Source organism: Euphorbia lathyris, chromosome 3 (assembly GCF_963576675.1).
Source record: "Euphorbia lathyris chromosome 3, ddEupLath1.1, whole genome shotgun sequence".
Taxonomy (NCBI): domain Eukaryota; kingdom Viridiplantae; phylum Streptophyta; class Magnoliopsida; order Malpighiales; family Euphorbiaceae; genus Euphorbia; species Euphorbia lathyris.
Genome location: NC_088912.1, coordinates 102754501 through 102774036, shown reverse-complemented (window position 1 = coordinate 102774036; position 19536 = coordinate 102754501). Strand labels below are relative to the sequence as shown.

The 19536-nt window shown below is 34.5% G+C and overlaps 1 protein-coding gene across 1 annotated transcript; it reads right to left on the bottom strand.

The window, feature by feature from the left end:
* Nucleotides 1–3696: 3696 nt before the first annotated feature.
* On the bottom strand, nt 3697–8214 carry LOC136224208 (probable glycerol-3-phosphate dehydrogenase [NAD(+)] 1, cytosolic). The gene is made up of 5 exons (XM_066012476.1): nt 6918–8214; nt 6600–6821; nt 5518–5765; nt 4689–4828; nt 3697–4202 (listed from the first exon to the last, which is right to left on the bottom strand). Exons 1-5 carry the CDS (start codon nt 7558–7560, stop codon nt 4076–4078), a joined length of 1380 nt encoding a protein of 459 aa, XP_065868548.1. The 5' UTR covers nt 7561–8214; the 3' UTR covers nt 3697–4075.
* Between the last annotated feature and the right edge of the window lie 11322 nt (nt 8215–19536).

The following is a 19536-nucleotide window of genomic DNA, read 5'->3' as shown; positions in this document are numbered from 1 at the left end:
AGTTGGGTCAATTTGAGAAATAATTCATCAAACTGTCTTCTCAGTTATGAATCTTGTCTTCTACACTTCACATGTGCGTCATTTTATCACTAATTAGTAACATATCACAAATGATTAGACGTAAAAACAAAAACAAATTAAAAAAATGTTTAAAAAATATACTGTAATTTGTACGAGTTGAATCTTATCATCTACACTTCACATGTGCGTTATTTTATCACTAATTAGTAACAGATCACAAACATATTATTAGACTTGGAAAACAATTAAAAAAAGTTTAAAAAATATACTATATTTTGTACGAGTTGGATAAAAAAAATTAAACTATTTCGTTAAATTTAAAAGTATTAGAGCATCTCCAATAGAAGTTGCTTCAAAGAGCGTCAAAACTTACCACATCATACTAAAATATAATATTTTATTAATTTAATAATCCACATCACTCTTGGCAACTTTTGGTTAAAAATGATCCAATAGTAATCAACTTTAAAAGTTGATACAATAACCCTACAAATCATTACTTAATATATAATTTATTTTAATTATAAATATTGTCAACCAGTCTTAGGAGGTCACATGTTCGAGTCTTAGGAGCGATCTCTTACCAAAATATTGGCAGGGGAAAGCTTGCCCCCAGTAGACCCTTGTGGTGTGATCCCTCCCCGGACCCTCGCTTAAACGGGGACACATAATGCACAGGGCCGCCCTTTTTTTATAAATATTGTCAACCAATAGTGAAATGAGAGAGAGTCATAAAAAGGTGCAACAATAGTATTCAAGTAGATCACTTTTTTATATTAAAAAAAGTTTGGCAACCTTGCTTCAAGATTGCCAAAAATTGGCAACCTTCTTGGCGACCATCATCACTCCAATAGTAGGCACCCTTCAAAGGGTTACCAAATCCAATCAGGAGCCGAAGGCCCCCCCGGCCATCGGCTCTGCCCTTGAGTGTCGTTATTTTTGTCCCGTGTAGCCCCCAAATATTAGTATATATTTAACCTATGTAGTATTATTTCAAAAGTTTAAAGTAGTTGAGTTGGTTAATAGCCTTGTTTTAAGGTGAGAGGTCATGAGTTCAAACCACACCAAACTTATTTTTTGTTTTTATATGAAGTTATTTTTATTATATCTCTTTTCTATAAAACAAATCAATTTATTATTTTGAGATTCAATTTAACTTAATTTCCAAATTAAATTTTATGAAAATTACAAAAAAAAATTATAGCTAAAAATAAAAAAAAGTGTGAAAATGTTACAATTTTTAGCTAACATACCAAAACCATAAAGTTTAAGTGTGCTAAAAGCTTAAAAAAAATTTCCACCCCTAACAGACTAGACTTCGAAAAATTACTCCCAATAATCGGACTAAAATCAGCCCCCCCGAACGTCGATTCCTGGATCCACCACTGAATCCAATGTCACATCAGCTGACACTTTTTTGAGCACTCTCTGTTGGAGATGCTCTTAATCTTCAACTCTATTATTACATCACAAAAAGTATGAAATCCTTTTTAGAACCAAGTAATATACAATTGGTATTGAATAAGGAACAAAATATTTGTGTTTTAGAATGATGTCTGAAGAAGTAAAATTGCATCATTTTAGACGTGAGGGGTAAAATTGATCCTGGCTATAAACGTTAAGGGTATTTTTACACCTCATCCCTTAAAGATAACAATAAATAACTAATAATTCTAACAAAATAATTCTTTCTTCAAAAAAAAAAAAAAATCTTTAACAACAACAAAATAAATCTCAAATGGGTTAATTAAAATAAAGGCCTAATGCTTCCTCAACCCCCTTAACTTATCCAAATTGGTCATTTTACCCCATCAACTCATCGAATGTCCTATTTACCCCCTTAACTCTATAAAAGTGGTACTTCTCACTCCCTTAACTTGTCCATTTATCTCCTCAACTCATAGAATGTTCTATTTACCCCCTTAACTCCATAAAAGTGGTATTTTTCACTCCTTACAATCCGTTATCGAAGCCTAAATTGATAACTTATTTTAAACATTAAACCTATATTTATGCTATTTTGTAAGTGGAACCTAAATTGATAATTTTCCAAAAATTATAGGCATATTTTAGTACATTATCCCTACATATAATGTATTTAACTTGTTTATATTAATGTTCTTGTTATTTGTATTTTTTTATTCGTTCTTTCTCTTTTCAACTTTTTTTACTACTATAAATGGATAAGAAATACCATTTTTATGGAGTTAAGAGGGTAAATAGGATCATAAGTGGTGAGAAATACCACTTTTATGGAGTTAAGAGGATAAATAGGATATTCAATGAGTTGAGAAGAGTAAAATGACAAATTTGGACAAGTTAAGGGGGTGAGAAATACCATTTTTATGGAGTTAAAGGGGTAAATAAGATATTCGATAAGTTGAAGGTGTAAAATGACTAATTTGGACAAATTAATGGGAGCTGGAAAAGTATTAAGCCTAAAATAAATAGTATCTACAAAATAAATATTCTTGGTCAAATCTAGATGTTGCTTAGTTCTTCCAACTATTATGGCTTCTAGTGGATAAATCAATCTACTCCTTATTCACTCAATATATAAATTTTTATATAATCAACAACTAATCCAATTCCTAATTCCTAATAATCTAATATACGTTAAATCTAAATTTGTTTTCACGCGAAATTTGTACCTTCATCTCTGACGACTTCAAAAGCAAAAAGACACCAAAAATATAACGTGTCTTCCACGTCAACCACACATGTGACAGCCACATATAGGTGGGTAATCATAGTAATGTTTATTTCAGCCACGTGTCATTTTAGTCTGTAAAAATTGACTATAGCTGATATGGTATGTAGTCTTTGCTCGCAAGGCCATGTTTTACTATGATTTCGAAGGCATCGTCCATCAGCCCGCCTTGACAACCATGATCTCCCGTGTTATAGTCAACAACTGGAAAATTGGTCCACGGCAAGCCTGTAAGATTTACCAGCTTCACTGTTAAATGAATCAATGTGTTAAAACATTTTCTCGAATGCATCGCCTTTTCATTAGCATCCTAATATACGTACCCATAACGAGCTGTCCATTGCTCATGCCTCTCATACATTGATGCAACAAAATGTTCGAGGATCGAAAAAATAGCCATTTCTATTCCAACACCTTCACCTATCCAAACAAAGGGTCAATCACCTATCCAAACAAAGGGTCAATCACTTTATCTCAACAAAGGTTCGACAATCGGAACAATCACCATAATCACATGTCCTAACAAAGGCTCGGCAATTAGAACAATCACCTTCACCTATCCCAACAAGGGTTCAACGATCGGAACAATCACCTTATCCCAGATACCCTATCAAACTGAAACTGATCATTGTTCATTTTGTCTGCTGAATCGAAAAAGATACAGTAGGTTCGAGCAAATTACAAAAAGATCATGATTCAGGATACCGGAATAAGTATGATTTGAACAAAACAATACAACAACAACGAAGCCTTAGTCTCGAAATGATCCAGGATATCAGGATAAGTAGGATTTGAACAAAACAATACAACAACAACGAAGCCTTAGTCTCGAAATGATCCGGGATCGGCTAACATGAACCGTCATACGAAACCGTGAAATTGTGAAACCGTGAAATCAAGTCGTGTCAACGACATAAACCATTTGACAACAATATCAGGTGATTATCTAGTCTGCAATTGCCAAAGAATTAAAATGCAAATCTATTGAATGCAAGGCCAAGCTTGAGTCAGTGTTCAACAAATAAAGGAATTGATACAACACAAAAATTTGGCAACCAATGACCATTTTGTCCTAATAGTAGGTGTGGCAAATTCTGACATGATGACACGATTTACAAAGAGAAATCGTGATACTGTTATCATTTTTTATGGTCTTATATCATATATAATCGCACGGAATGTGATAACATATCGCGATTATGACATATCATCCCGAATTGCCACGCCTACCAAATAGTTTTTTGCTCCCAAACTTCAAATTCTGAAGTTACACTCCAAGCTCATTACATTGTATATATATTGACAAGTGATTACACTACATACAAAAGAGTAGGCTGTGTTTCATCAATGTTTCTGTCCGAGAAGCGATGGTCGATAAAAAACATGGCTTTGAGCGATCTCGATGCGATCTCTTGGGTCGTTCATATTTTCGTCCCTTAATGCTTGAAGAATTGCCTGTGCTGAAAACTCCCTGAATGATCAACGCATATATGCCATCAGAATGCATTTCTATGTAATATACAATCATACGAAACGCATTCATACGCTTTGACTTGCAAAGTTTTATACATTATATACGGGTGTTTTGTTAGGATTGAGAAACAGTTGCTAATAGCTATTATGAAATGAAAAACAGCTCGGGTTTAGGAAAAACAGTTGCTAATACCCAAAAAACGCACTCTCTCAGCTACCGGAAACAAAAGACAACAGCAAACAGTAACAACAATAGCTGAACCGAATAGGCTCTATATGAAATTAGTCCAAGTTACCTTTTGATAAGTGTTTTGTTAGGATTGAGAAACAGTTGCAAATAGCTATTCCGGAACGAAAAACAGTTATAGTTTAGGGTTTAGGAAAAAACAGTTGCTAATACCCAAGAAACGCACTCTATCAGCTACTGGAAACAAAAAACAACAGCTGAACCAAACATACTCTATTTGAAATTAGTCCAAGTTACCTTTTGATAAGAATTCTGTAAAGCATCTTTAATATAGGGCAAAGTTCAACGGGAGCCACACGCTTCTTTTCGTCGGGATGTAGTACACTTAAGCATGACTGACTCAGCAGTTCATAGAATGCTTTCACTGCAGAAACACCCTGCAAGCCAAAAGTGTATCGATATATTAGATATGAGCTAGGATGCACCGATACAGGTGCTCGTACAGTGCGGATGCGGTGCGGCAAACGACATTAAAAAATATGAGACATGTATGGTGGGGACAAGCTGAATTTATTTAATTATATTTTTATATATATACACATATATATAACATTTATTAGTCATTATAAACCATACATAACATTGATAATAAGGCATTAATTCATCAAAAAGAAACATTAAATACTTCATACTATTTAAACTACCAAAAAATGGGCGGCTGCTATATTCTTTTCAATAGATTTTGATTTTTTTTTTTATTAATTTTACTAACTTTTTGTATATATCAACCCTGCCTTTTATAAAATTATTAAAAAAAAATACCCCTATATTCTACTTAACTAACTTAGAATCCTCCCCAAAGTGTGCCCATTAAAAAAGGAAAGAAAAAGAGGGGAGGAGACTTATTTTGGAGTGTCTGGTGCGTGTCCCTGAGTGTTCCCGGAGTGTCGGAGTACGTTAACCTAAAAGTTTAGGTGCTTCCTAGGATATGAACAGCGAAATTCGAAATCCATAAGGTAAACTAATGGCCGGGTGCTTTGGCAACTAGAATTCTTGTTTAACTTGAGCATTTCTATATAAAAAAAAAAAAAAAAAAATTAGGCCTATGGGTAGCAATGATCTATACCTGAATCATCCCCTTCCCCTTGATGCTATCACCCATATCGAGGTTCAAGTCTCCTTTGGCCAAATGATGACCGTACCATGCGTTTCGACCTTTCAACAAGGTTACGTACGTGTCAGCCAACAAGGGACCAGCCAGTTTCTCAGGATCTTCAGCCAACAAGTGTGTGATAAATATCATTTCGGATGTGCAATGTGCGAAGTATACTGATTTACTGGTTGCGCTCTCATTGGTTAGAGCTGCTACCATTCCTGTAATGCGCAAGACAAATAGTTAGAAGCATACATAAAGATAAACCTATTCAAAATGGGTATAAGATATCAGATAGGGGTGTCAAAATGGGTTTTTGTGTTGTAATCGTGTTATATGAACTATATATACTACATGGTTATATATGATATAAATGCAACAAAAATGATAATCGTATCAAACATGTTGTGTCAGGTGGAGGAATCAACAATCAATTATACATTTAAGTACTGATACGGCCTATATAACACCAGCCTAAGCCATTCAAAGGCCCAATACATACAACAGACCTCTTCGATGGGTCCAGGCCCATCTAAGACCGACTGAGAAGGGGCAAAAGGGTCTTTATTTTCTACGCATAACCTATAAATACCATGGATGCCCACCGAGAAGAGGTAACATTCTCATTATATCTTCTCTCTCTCTATCTATCTACTTTCTTTCTTCATACTTTGTAATACCTTAATAACTAATTTGACAATTCAGAGTCCATACAAGGGGCCATCCCCGATATAGGACCAACAACCAAGACACTCATTTTGTCTCAAATACCCTATCAAGTACTATGAGATGAGTGTTCATGTCAAGATTCATAAATTATATTCTACAATAAGATAAAACAATCACATACAAACATAAACTCAATTTCGGGTTGAAGATACCATATGATATTCAGAATTAAGAAAATGTAATACCTAAATATACATGTACATTGTCATTCTCCCTTATAATTCATCTAGGTTATACACATATAATGCATAGTTCAGCCACCAAATATTTAAGATTTGATAAAATATATCATTTCATCAATGCCTATGATATCAAAATTTACTTACCAGCTCCAATCGCATAAACATTCTTTAATCCGCCCATGACTTCATGAGTAACAAGATCACCATTATCCCACACTATAAAATGAGGCTGCCTCAAAAATGTTGCCAATGGTTTCCTCCATTTTTCAGCTCCACAAATCCGGGCATTAGCATATTCCATGTTGTAAATCTCTGACGCAATGTTTGGTCCTCCAAGATAGAGAATGTTCTCCATAGGAACTCCAGCTGCAAAGCATAATATGAACAAACAACTATGAATCAACAATGTTTAAAGAACTACACAACTACACAAAAAACGATTGAAGGGATGAGTGATTTTACTTGCACGGTTAATCATTTGAGTCGGAGTTATAATCCGTGGCTCAGGCTCTACTTCGGCCTCCACACCCTTTGCCAAGGAAATGATAACTGGTACTGTAATCCTCTCCTTCCAATAGTTACTGATTTCCTCAAAGACCTCCCGCGTTTCGGTCGATGGTAACCCGTTAATAACAATGTCAGCATCCCAAACAGCCTCTTGCAAATTGGTAACAACCTTCATAGGACAGATAGGGGTATCTATCATATTCAAGCAAAATCCATCTTTCAAAATCTCATCTGCATACAAAGTCCTGTCACCTAATCTTGCCTCGACGTATTTCAAGTATGCACAACGCCTAATCAATCTTCTTAACACATCTTCTCTGGAATTGATCACTTCAAACAAATGTTCTGCAGTTGTTCTATCAACTGCTCTACCAGGTCTTCTCCATATTCTTATTAGAACCTTATCTCTTAATTGACCATAACTATCTTGCAATAAAGCAGTAAATACACTACCCCAAGCACCTGCTCCAATTCCAACAATTCTTAATGGATCACCATCTGCTTTTCCCATGAGATTCCTAAGCTCATCAAGTTTCTCTTCTAAAACACCATTCTGAAGTGACCCATTTGAATAACCTGCTTCAGCATTTTCAACCATTTTTCCTCTCCTCCCAATTATCTTTGTTGAACAAAACAAAGTACCACTAACAACAAAGCTAAAAGCCTCTTCAGGCGATACACCCAAAGCTTCACAAAGAATATTCAATATATTGATCTATTGATTCCTTAACAATGAATTTGAACAATTATAGATTTCGAATTGAATTGAGAAATCTTTATATATAGGGTTTATCCCCAAGCAAGCGTAAGAGCGTAGATCAGCAAATCACAAAACAAACAAAGTAACAGCTAGATTTAATTGTCAACCATAGTCATTGTCAACCGCAATTGACTCAAATAAATTCCCCTGGCGAGCTTTTCAAGGCACATTTAAGAAAAGCCCCAAATAAGAAACTTCTGAGAAACTCAAATTAACTCAATCGGTAGTAACAAAAGCAGTCAAAGGTGTGAGAATATAGAAAGGAAAGCGAAAGAACCTAAACCTTTCGTTCTTGTCAGTTTCCTCGACGCGGTTAAGACCGACTGTGACCTTTGGGTTAATTTGGGAGGAATACGAAAGGATTCACACGAAATACAAAGAAAGAAGCGTGTGAAATGGAAATGCGTGTGTAGAATGATAAATTGGAAGAGGTTCGGGGTGGTGGAGAGGAAGGAGAAGAAGGAGGAGCTGTATTACGTAAGAGTATAGAAGAAGAAGAAGAAGACGAAAATTTTGCTGTCACGAAAGTGCAAACCCCATAGCTGATGTGTCTGCGGATCTTGATAATGGGAGAAAGATTTTGCTTTTGCTTTTGCTTTTGGAAATGATGCCATGTAATGCTTATTAGGATGGGTCTAGGCAAAAAGCATATTTAAGCCCCTGAATTTTACCTGTTTTAAGGATCAAGACCTTGATCAATTATTTTTCCATATTGAGTCCCTGATCATTGATTTTGTTATGGATTTGGCCCTTATTTAACTTTTCTGTCCAGTTTGGACTGGATACATTGTTAGGGCGATTCGGCTTGCTGGCATGGACAAATAAAAAAAATAATTCATTGACTAGGAGAGATAAAAATTAAAACGAAATTATAGTAATTAATTTTCAATATATTGCTTCCAAACTCGATTTTCTTCTCTCCCATTTTGTGATTTTCAACATTAAAATCGCCAAATAGATTTTCTCATCTCCTACACTCGACAAAAAAGTGAAATAAGGGCCAAAACCATAACAAAATCAATGTTCAGGGGTTCAGTGTGGAAAAATAATTGATCAGGGGCTTGATCCTTAAAACAGGTAAAGTTCAGGGGCTTAAATATGCTTTTTGCCGATGGGTCTACGTAGCGATGTAAAGTGGGGGCGGGGCTGGGAATGCATTTTTCATTTCCGTTTTCGACTATTCGGGTATTTTTCATCCTCGTCCCCACATGGACATCCACCTTCCGCATATACAGATGTTCCAAAAATGTTATCAATATTCTATATTCTCTATTTTTCTTTGTGGGGAATCACCTTTTACGTTAAAAGAAATCAGTAGAGACAAAAAGTTTAAGAAACAGTGGCTAATAATACAGAGTATTAACAATCATTCTCAAATTTTTCAAATCACACAACAAACTAAAAATTAAAAACAAATCAATCACCTAAAAGGTACTCAAATCATAAAAAAAAATCAATTATCATAGGGAATAATCGGGGATCTCCATAACGGGGCGGAGATACCTTTCCTCATCCCCGCTCCATCCCCGTCACGGGGAATCCCGTCCCATTTACATCTCTAGGTCTGCACCTTTTGGGATAAAATATGAGGTTTGAGCCATTTTAAAGGTTTTAATTAATCAAACATCTAATAGTGGTGTTTGGTGAAAAGAAGTTTGGAAGAGGTTATTATGTCCAAAAAGCTAATTTTGAAAATGCTAGTTTTATAAGCTTTTTCAATTAGTTGATTGTTCCATCTCTTTTGAAGAATACTTTTACCCCTAATTACTACCATTTAACTTCAAATAAAGGTTTTACCATTTCCTTATTTGTAGTTTACACAAATAACTATTAACAATCAGCTAAGTTTTACCAAACAAACTAGTCAAATTAACTAACAAAAAAGGTAATCAGCTAAAAACTATTTGCCAAATATGGCCATAATCGAAATGAGTCGAGTTGAGTTTTGGTTTGCTCATGTCCGGCTGGACAGAAAAATGGATGAGTTTGAGCTCAGTTCAAACTTAACAACTTGTTCAAACTCGATATTTTATATAAAAAAAATATGTGATCGTGAGTTTCTCGTGAGCAACGATTTAACTATGAAGAAAAATTAAAGTCGAAGATAGAAGTTCAATCTCTTTTGAAATTTTTTTAACACAAAACTTACATAGTTTTTTTTGTAACCGAAAAAACAAACTCATTAAAAAAAAGACTTGCTCGAGCTAAACACATTAGCCACACTATATTCGCAGAAGGACCTATAAAACCGATACTTACATTATTAAAGAATCACGAAGTGCCCTACATCCGTCAAGAATAATCCCATAAGTCGAGTGGAAACTAGGCTGCTGGAGGTGATCAAGCACACCTAACACATCAGACCAAAAGCTTGTTTATAAAACCTTTTAGTCGATCTAGTAAGTCAAACATCAACTCCGATTCTTTTTTCTCTAGTTTCGCTGTAAGCCAACGCCTTTAGTCGATCTGGTTGTTAGTCTCATTCCTCTTTCTTAGCGTTCGTTACCTCTTCAATAGCAGCTTTTCGTTCAACCGTTACCTCTTCAAGAGCAGCTTAGCTTTTCGCCTGTACTAGCTTTTAGCTTCAACTGGTCCCCTAAACTTATCTTATAAGATATGGATGGTTAGTAACCTCAACGGTATTCTAATTATACTCCTTCACCCTTGCTCCTTTCCTTACCTCCAATATCTTATATGATACTGAGGTTATATAATTTAGCACCAAATTTATCCATTCACATCAAAACCCAACATTGACATTATCGATTGAATGAAACCCCACTCTAGCCGATCGTATGCTTTACTCATATCAATTTTTAGAGTAGCAAAACCCTCATTCCCTTGTGATTTCCATTTCAAGTAATGTGTTGTCTCGAAGGCAATCAATATATTATTTTTCATAAGCCTTCCAATAATAACGCACTCTGTGACTTAGAAATTAATCATTTAACAACAGTTTCAACATATTCGTCATCACCTTTGCTGGGATTCTGTAGACTACGTTACACAATGATATTGGTCGGAAATCTGCCATACTAGTTGGTTGCTCCTTCTTTGATATAAGGACAACATTCGTATGATTCAAATTGTGAGGCAACATACATGTCTGAAAAAAAAGCTTCTACAAATTTGCACAACAACCCTACCAACAATTGCTCAAAATTATTGGAAGAAAGTTAGATTCATGCCATCAGGTCCAGGTGTTTTGTCTGGTGCATACTAAATAAGACAACTCTTACTTCATCTATTATAATCTGCTCCAAAAAGTAACCATTCTATTCCTCTATAACCTTTGGGGTCACACTCTCGAGTACTTCAAACAAAATGAGTTCGTGGTTTGAAAAATTTCAGTGAAATACTTAACCACCAATGCCCCTAAATTTCGTTCCTAATCATGCTAGTCACCACCATCATCATCTCTTAACTTCTTAATTCTATTTCTTCTCTTTCTGCTTGTAGCGTATGAATGGAAACATTGTGTGTTTGCATTCCTTTCCTTAAGCTAATGCAACTTCAAGTAGATCTTCATGCTCCCTAGTAAACAAAAACATTTTATTTATCTCGAAAAGCCTCCACTCCTCCCATATCTCGTCAACTGCGCAGCCCTGTTAGGTCTAGCTTTACACTTCTCAATTTTGCTTTAATCTGACTTAAATGATCCTCACCCCAATGCTTCAATGCACCACTGCGTTCCTTCAACATTGTTTGTATATCCCTTGTACTATTCCCCCTCCATGCATCTTCCACAATCTTCCAACACTTTAAATCTTTTAACCGAACATTCTCGTATCAGAACCGCTCAATCCATACTCTCTTGTTTTGCTGCCTGAGTGAATGGTCCGAAGATGAAAAATTGAGAACCTTAATCATCGTTTTTTAGAATAAATCCAGCCAATAAATTGTAGTAAAACCTTTAACTATTTTTTCTTCAACCCACTCCTCCGTCCCCTTCCTTATTACCATGTAAACAAACTCCCGACATTTCCCATATCGATTAGACCACTATTAGTGATAGCTTATTGAAAGCCATGTAACAACCATGATAGATGCGAAACCTGACCTCTCTTCTCTTCCTGCCCTAATAAATCGTTAAAGTCTCCTATTTCAACACCATAGAAGATCGAAACTTGCAGTAAAATGATGAATAGTGTCTTAAGACTCATGTCACCTCCCCCTTTATGGATTTCCATAGAAACCCATAAATCTCCATCGCTGCTCAACTCCTAAAAACATCCACATAATTCATGACAGCATCAACAACTTCCAATTATGTTATCATGCACCCAAAAAAGCCCTAAGCCTCCACTGCGTCCAAATACAATCCACAGTCCAACACCTTTCGAACCCTAGTTTCCTACGAATAGCATCTAATCTACTCAAAGTCAAACGTGTTTTCGAAAGAAAAAGCACATCTGATTCATTTTGTCGGGCCAAAATCAAAAGAACTTGAGTTGCCTGTGGACCACAATAATTTCATACCAATATGCTTATAATTAGCAATAGCACTCGATAAAGCCATGATTAAATTAAGAAAAGCAAAAAAGAAATCACAAAACTTATCATTAAACAAGACAAAAACCTACTTGCCAATATGACCAGACTTCATGCTCAATTAAGTTAAACAATACATTCTGTTTTTATTTATTAAAAACTTAATTAATCACCATCGGTTTTCTTCTTAAACTTATGTAATTTTAAAACCTACAAAATCAAAGTTTCACACAAAACTATATAATTTAATATTTCTAAAATAAATACTATTATTAAAAAATAATTGAACTGAGCTTGCTCACGAACCTGTTCTTAGATATTATAATCGAGTTTGTTCATGAACTTATAACCAAGTTTGTTTACGAGCTTTTGAGCTGAGTTCCACTGTGCTAAGGATCGGCTCATTTACGAATCGAGCCACAAAATTATGCTCAAGCTCTGTTCGTTTATAAATCAAGTCAAAAATTGGTAAACTTTTATCGAGCTCATAGAGCAATGTATAGTTTGTCCATGTTATAATACTTTGGGATAAAAATATGTCGTCACCGTTTCCTTATTTCCTTATCTTTCTTTCACTCGATACATGTTATAATTATCACACAGATGAGATATGTTTTTGAAAAAATATAAATTTATTCCTAACATATGAAGTGATAAATTTTACCTTTAACGTTTGCAAAACTAAAATCAACTTTACTCATGCCTCACGGAAAATTTGAACATATTGATTTTTCGTTATTTACTGTCATGTTGAAGTTTTCAAACTTTAATTGTGGTTTAAAATATTTACTGTATTATAAAATAATACAAAAATCTTGCTAAAATGTAAGTTTGTCATATATAAATTAATCATAAACAAATGGCTTAAAATATTTACTATGTTATTAATACAATTACAAACAATTTGGAAACCAAAAATAACAAACAATATTGGAAGGATCGGTGTGAAAGTCAAATACAGTCAAACTATCTCGTTCAATTTTTTTATTAGATACAGTTAAAATTGATCTTGAAAATATTAATAGTAAACTTTTATTATTTTATACGTTAAGAATAAATTTAAACTTCTTAAAAATTGAAAACGGTACATTTAGAATTTATCTCTATTTTAATGGATGATTTTGATTATTTTCGATATATTAAGGCATAAAATAATTTATTAGATTATTTTATGGATTTTTTATTTATTTTAACTAATACTTTTAGTTTTGATTATATTATATACTTCACTAAAAATAATTTAAATCAACAATTTAAAATCATCGTCTGTGGCGAATATATGATTACTCAGTTGAAAGGGCCGATTTTACCAATATTTTGAAACCGGACCGGACGTTGAACTGGTGAGATAACTAGTTCAAGGTTCAATAGGTTCAACCAGTTGAACCCGACTGGTTCAACCGGATAACAATATATATATATATATATATATATTTATATATAAAATAAAATCATGTTTCATTGAACATAAAATTAAAAAATTTATGCATATATAATAAACAATTCTTAAGTTAACATATTAATTAAAAATAAAAAATGCATCTAGATAATATAAAAATTCACACATTATAACCAATTCTTAATTTAATACATTAATTAACAATTCACACATCTAAAATCAAACCCATAGTTTAACACAATAAATTAAATTAAAATTAAATAGGCTGTTCTGTTGTCTAATTTTTTAGTTTTTTCTTTAATTCAATACTTTTTTTTTCAAAAAATGGCAAAAAAACCAGGTTCAATCTGGTTCATTGTTTCAATACTGGTTCGCGGTTCGACCCCGGTTTGATGCGGTTTGATATAGTTAAACTTGTATAGTTAAAACCGGATCGGACACTTGAATGGTTCGCGGTTCGACCGGCCGGTCTGGTCCGTTTTTCAAAACATTGGATTTTACATGTGCGTTCGCCAAAAACAATTTTTTTTGCTAAATCGAACTTGTTCAATTTTTTTTATATATATGTGTGTTATAATTTGAATAGTCAAGAACTAATTTTTAAGTATTAATGTACAATTTCTCAAAATTAAGCTAGATTTCATTTAAGAGTCCTAACATGTAAAACAAATTTGAATTTAAGAAGGGTCGAACAGGTAAAAAAAATTTAAAAATTTGATTTGAGAGGGCCTAACAGACAAAAAAAAATTAATAATTTGGATTTAGGGAGACCTAAAAAGCAAAAAAAAATTAAAAATTTAGATTTAGAGAAGCCTAACAGGCCTAAAAAGGTTAGAAATTTGGATTTAGAGAGACCTGATAGAAAAAAAAATTAGAAATTTGGATTTAAGGAGTATCTAATAGACCCAAAATATTAAAATTTTGAATTTTGGACAAGCCTAACACTTAATGGGTTATCTTGGGGTTTTTTTGAGACAGGAGGGCCGAAACTACCCGGGGTCAAGGTGGTTACGGCAGCCAGAGGGGCCCGGACCCCCTGTTTACGCCCCTGATCATCATAACATAACTGTCAGTGAATGATTAATTAATATCCAAAATAAATCTTAAAATGAAAATATTTAAGAATTAAAGTTATTTAAAATGCCATTTATTATGAAATTATATTTTTTATTTTCCAAAATCACCATTTCTGGAACTTTCACTCTTTAAAAAGTCATTTTCTCTCTCTTAAACGAACAACATCTAAATAGTCTCAAAACGAAAATTTACAATATTTAAAGTTGTTTAAAATATCACCAATTTTTGAAATTTTTCTTAAATTATCAACGGTGATTTTGAGGCATTCATTGAAATTTAATTATATAATATTAAATATATAAAATTGAGTAATTTATATTTTACGTTTTGAGGTTTAATGACCAGATCATAAAAATAAGTAAGGTTGATTATGTGAGTTCCTTTCATGTGGTAAAATAATATAATCGACTCTTCTTGTCTAAATTCAATTCACAATATATTTATACAAGGTTGAGGCCCAGCACTAGTCAACTCTCACTATTAAATTATTAATCAAAACGATATGTGGTTGCTAACTAACTGACCGAAAGACATGTGGTTTCCACCTAACTGATACATATTATTTCAGTTAGCTATGTTGTTACCACATTTCATTTCGATTAAATGTGAAAGTTGACTACTGCTCATACGACAGTTACGCCATTTTTATAGTGTCTTTTTGCACTTGAAGTCGTTAGAGTGACTTTATTGAGACCAAATTTAAAGTTGAATGATTTCATTGAGATTTGAGTAATAATTTTGAAATAACCATAAAAATGGGGTATGGTAAAAGAACCGGACAAACTGGTAACCGAGCTAAAAACCGACAATCCAAACCGGAAAGAGCAGTTAACCGAATTAGTGGTTTTGCTTTAGGGTTGAAAAAATAGAATGGTTTCGATTCTGGTTTCAATTTAACTGCAGTTTATGATTGACCGAGCCATTTAATATATATGTATTATTTTAAAAAATTAATATATACATATATTATAGGAAAACGTACAAAAATAAACCTTATGGTTACACCTATTTTTGAACAACACCCATGTGGTTTAAAAGTTTGCAAAATGGTACCATGTACTTCATTCCGTTAGCAAACACATACCAAATTGACTAACGGTGTTAAAAGTCAAAATAAAAAGAGTTAATTTGGTCCTTATATTTATTTATTTTATTAATTAACATCTCTTATTATCTAATTATCACAAATAAACCTCAAAATAAAAAGTAAATCAAATACACTATCTTCTCCGTCTCTTTAATTTCTTATTTTTATTCTTCTTTCTCACTCTTCTCTCTCATCTTTATTAATTTCTCTCTCAACCAACCCCAATTTTTTTTACCCACCCAAGATCCAATCCAATGACTCAAAACATTCGGGTCCGGTGAGGCCCAACTAAATTCCAAAATCCGGAATCCTTGGTTTAAAGTAAGAAATTCAAAACATTTTCTTTTCCCGGCAAAGCTCTCTGATTACTGAAGAAGCAAATGAACCATTTCAGCGTTTTCTTCCGTCTCGTCTCGTCTCTACTCGACCCGATCATTCCTATGGTGAAATACTCTCTCTCTTTATATAAAAACCTAGAGATACGAAACTGATTTGAAGCTTATTTTCCCCTTAAATCCCAAATTATTAATTATTTCTCTCCGAAATCGAGAATTTTATTATTATTTTTTTTTGGTAGAAAAGGAAATGAAAGCAAAGCAAAACAAGCAACTACACCGGGATTAGCCTAGGAAAGCTAACCCCAATCATATCCTCTAAAAGAAGAGGAGAAAGAGCGATAGGGAAACAGTAAGGGTAGAAGCACCTAACACCCCCTCATGGCCTGCCGCCGCCAAGTGATCTGCAACACGGTTCTGCTCCCGGAAAATGTGGCTGAACTCAAGGATATCAAATGAGGGGCTAAGCCTCTTAATAGCTTTAATAAGGTTGCGGCTATGAAAACCCATAGCATGACTACCCAAAATCATATTGATGGCCTCCAAGTTATCTGACTCCACAGAAAGCCTCTTAACACCCAGCCTAATCGCCAGCTGGATCCCGAGAATTTTATTATTAGTTTTCTCCCTTCAAGATTCGCAGCCAGTTACAGTTTGATTAGCATATGGCAAGTTAATTAAGATATTTGAATATGCAATTGCTAAGAATTTAATTCAAATTGCTGTATTGATTAAGATGTAGCTTTGATTTTGTGCTTCCTGGATATATAATTTTTTCATCTATTGATTATAAGGTTATTTCTTTTGATGGGGATGTCTTGCTGGGACTTTTTCCAGATTTGATATCTTTGATTTTTATTCTATGGATTGTTCGATTCGAGGTATGGAGAATGTGGTTGCGACTGTTAGTGGTTACCATATAGAGAGAAATTAACAAGCTAGAGAGAACAGATAGAAAAAAGAACAAAAATTAGAAACAAAAGAGATGGAGAAGGTGGTGTATTTGATATTTAATTTTTATTTTAGGGTTTATTTATAATAATTAGATAATAAGGGGGTTAATTTATAAAATAAATAAATATAAAGATCAAATTAACTTTTTTTTTTTACTTTTAACGCCGTTAGTCAATTTGGTATATGTTTACTAACCGAATGAAGTACATAGTACCATTTTACAAACTTTTAAACCACATGAGTGTTGTTCGAAAACATGTGTAACCACAAGGTTTATTTTTGTACTTTTCCCTATATTATACTAATATACTATACTTTATAATTGGCCTTATATATCAGCAGGTACTCCAACTTGTCCAAAATAGCATATTGGCTCCCTGAACTTTAAGAAGGTCTCATTAGGTCCTTCAACTTGCTTAATCCGTAACCTTTAAACACAAAATTCTCTATTCCATCAGGTCATTACTGTTTGTATTTCACGCGCAGTGACGTGGAAAAATAGCATGACACATTGTTTTTCTATGGGATAGTCGATCCGTCAATGGTAAAAAACCTAATTTCTGAAAATTCATACATCATCTCTCTGTCTATTCTCTCAATTCATGGAGTTGAACCCTAATCGCTGAAATCGATCACTCTTAAACGGTGAGGGAATCAGTAAACGTGAGTAAGTGACCCTGATTTAAGTAAAAAGAGATTAACTTAGATTTTGAACATCTGGTTTTGAACGTCTGTTATAAAGAGAAGGAAATAGAAGGTTGCTGTGTTTGTAGAAAATCAACAACAAGACATACAGTTGGTAAGTCTATTTTCTCTATTTTATTCGACTTGCAAGAGTATTTTTGCTATAATGTTCAAAAGTAAGGGCAATTTTATTCTTTAGGAAATTGAAAACATGTGGGTCAGATAGCTTGTCTGCATTTTGTACCTCTCTTTTTGGTAGTGAAAATAGTATTTATCTCTTACATAATGTTAAAGTATTATCTTTACCTCATTATAATGTTAAAGTTATTTTCATTGTTTTATTCTGCAAGATTCTCATAGTATATGTGTTTTTATTTGCTTTTTAGTGGAAAGCATGGATGAATCATTATTCAGTATTAGGTGGCATCACGGAGGGAATGTAAAAGAAAATGGAGGGTGTATAAATTACATTGGGGGGCAGTTATGAGGTTTTAGATAATTATGATTCAGACAAACTTTCTCGAATAGATCTTCTTTGGATTATTAGAGAAAAGTTTAAGTACCAAGTATGTGGTCCTCTTTACTACCAAAAGGAGGGCAAAACAGATTTCACTGAGATTGTGGATGATGCTTCTTTATGGGTGATAACTTGCTGGATCCGTTTTGATATTCTTTGCCGGAGTTACCTGCAAAACAAAACCGGAGACAGGATCTCCGGGAAAACTCTCCGACGATCAAGTCAGTTTTTGTAAAAATGAGTCTATAATTTAGCAATAGCTTTGTGGGAAAAAATGTGAACGTACCTCCCCCCTTATTCTTAAGGCCTTTTATAGGTGTTTTTTGGGTAACCGCTGAGGGCGGTTACTCCTTAGTGGGCCACGTTCTGAGGACGGTTACCCCTTTTTAGGCCATGTCCCTTTCGTGGTTTTCATGGCAACGAACGTGGTTCTGAGTGGGAGTCTTGACGCTCCGTTTAGGAATTCGGGGCGGTTTACTCGCTGCGCCCGCTTCCTTCATTCGGGTCCCGTCCAATCTTAGCCCATGGGGCTTTAATATGGGCTGGGCTTGCGAAATGAATATAACCCGTTTTGGGCTTCGCGGGTTATCACATGCCTCCCCTTGGTCTAGCAAGAGCCCTTTTAGGGTCTTTTTATAGGGGACGCTTCGTCTTTGTCCGATTATTTCAAAGTTTTGAATTTGTGCATTTCCCCTCTTTCGTTTTCTCCGGCGTCGACCTTTTAATTCCGTTACTTCTTTTCCGGCGTTGACCTCTTAATCCCGTCACTTCACTGTGTTGTCTTTTTCATGTAAGTTTTTCTTTTCACATTTGTTCCTTGTTCGGCTTTTTGCTTCTGTTTTCCTTTTATCGATCATGTCAGACCTCGACTTTGCGCCGTTTGACGACGATTATGTCCGCGAGGTCTCTAACGAGGTCGAAGAGATGGTTGAGGAAGCTTCAACCAGCTCTCCTGGGTGTAATTCTCATCCCGCCGACTTCCTTCATCTGGCGAATACAACCGACGAGGGTTTAGGTTTTGACCCCAAAAAGTTGATTCCGCCACCTGTCCCAAGCCCTCGTTTGTTACCAAAGAAGGACAGGTCGGGAAGTCTGGTTTGTCAAGAGACAATCGATGATTTGCGGGAGCATTATCCCTGGCTCCGAGGTCTCGAGACTATCATTCCTGGGGAGGATAGGGGACCGGGCGATTACCCAAAGGGGTACTTCACTATTTTCGTGGCCCAGATTATCTGCGGCTTCACTTATCCGCTGGCGGATGAGATTGCTT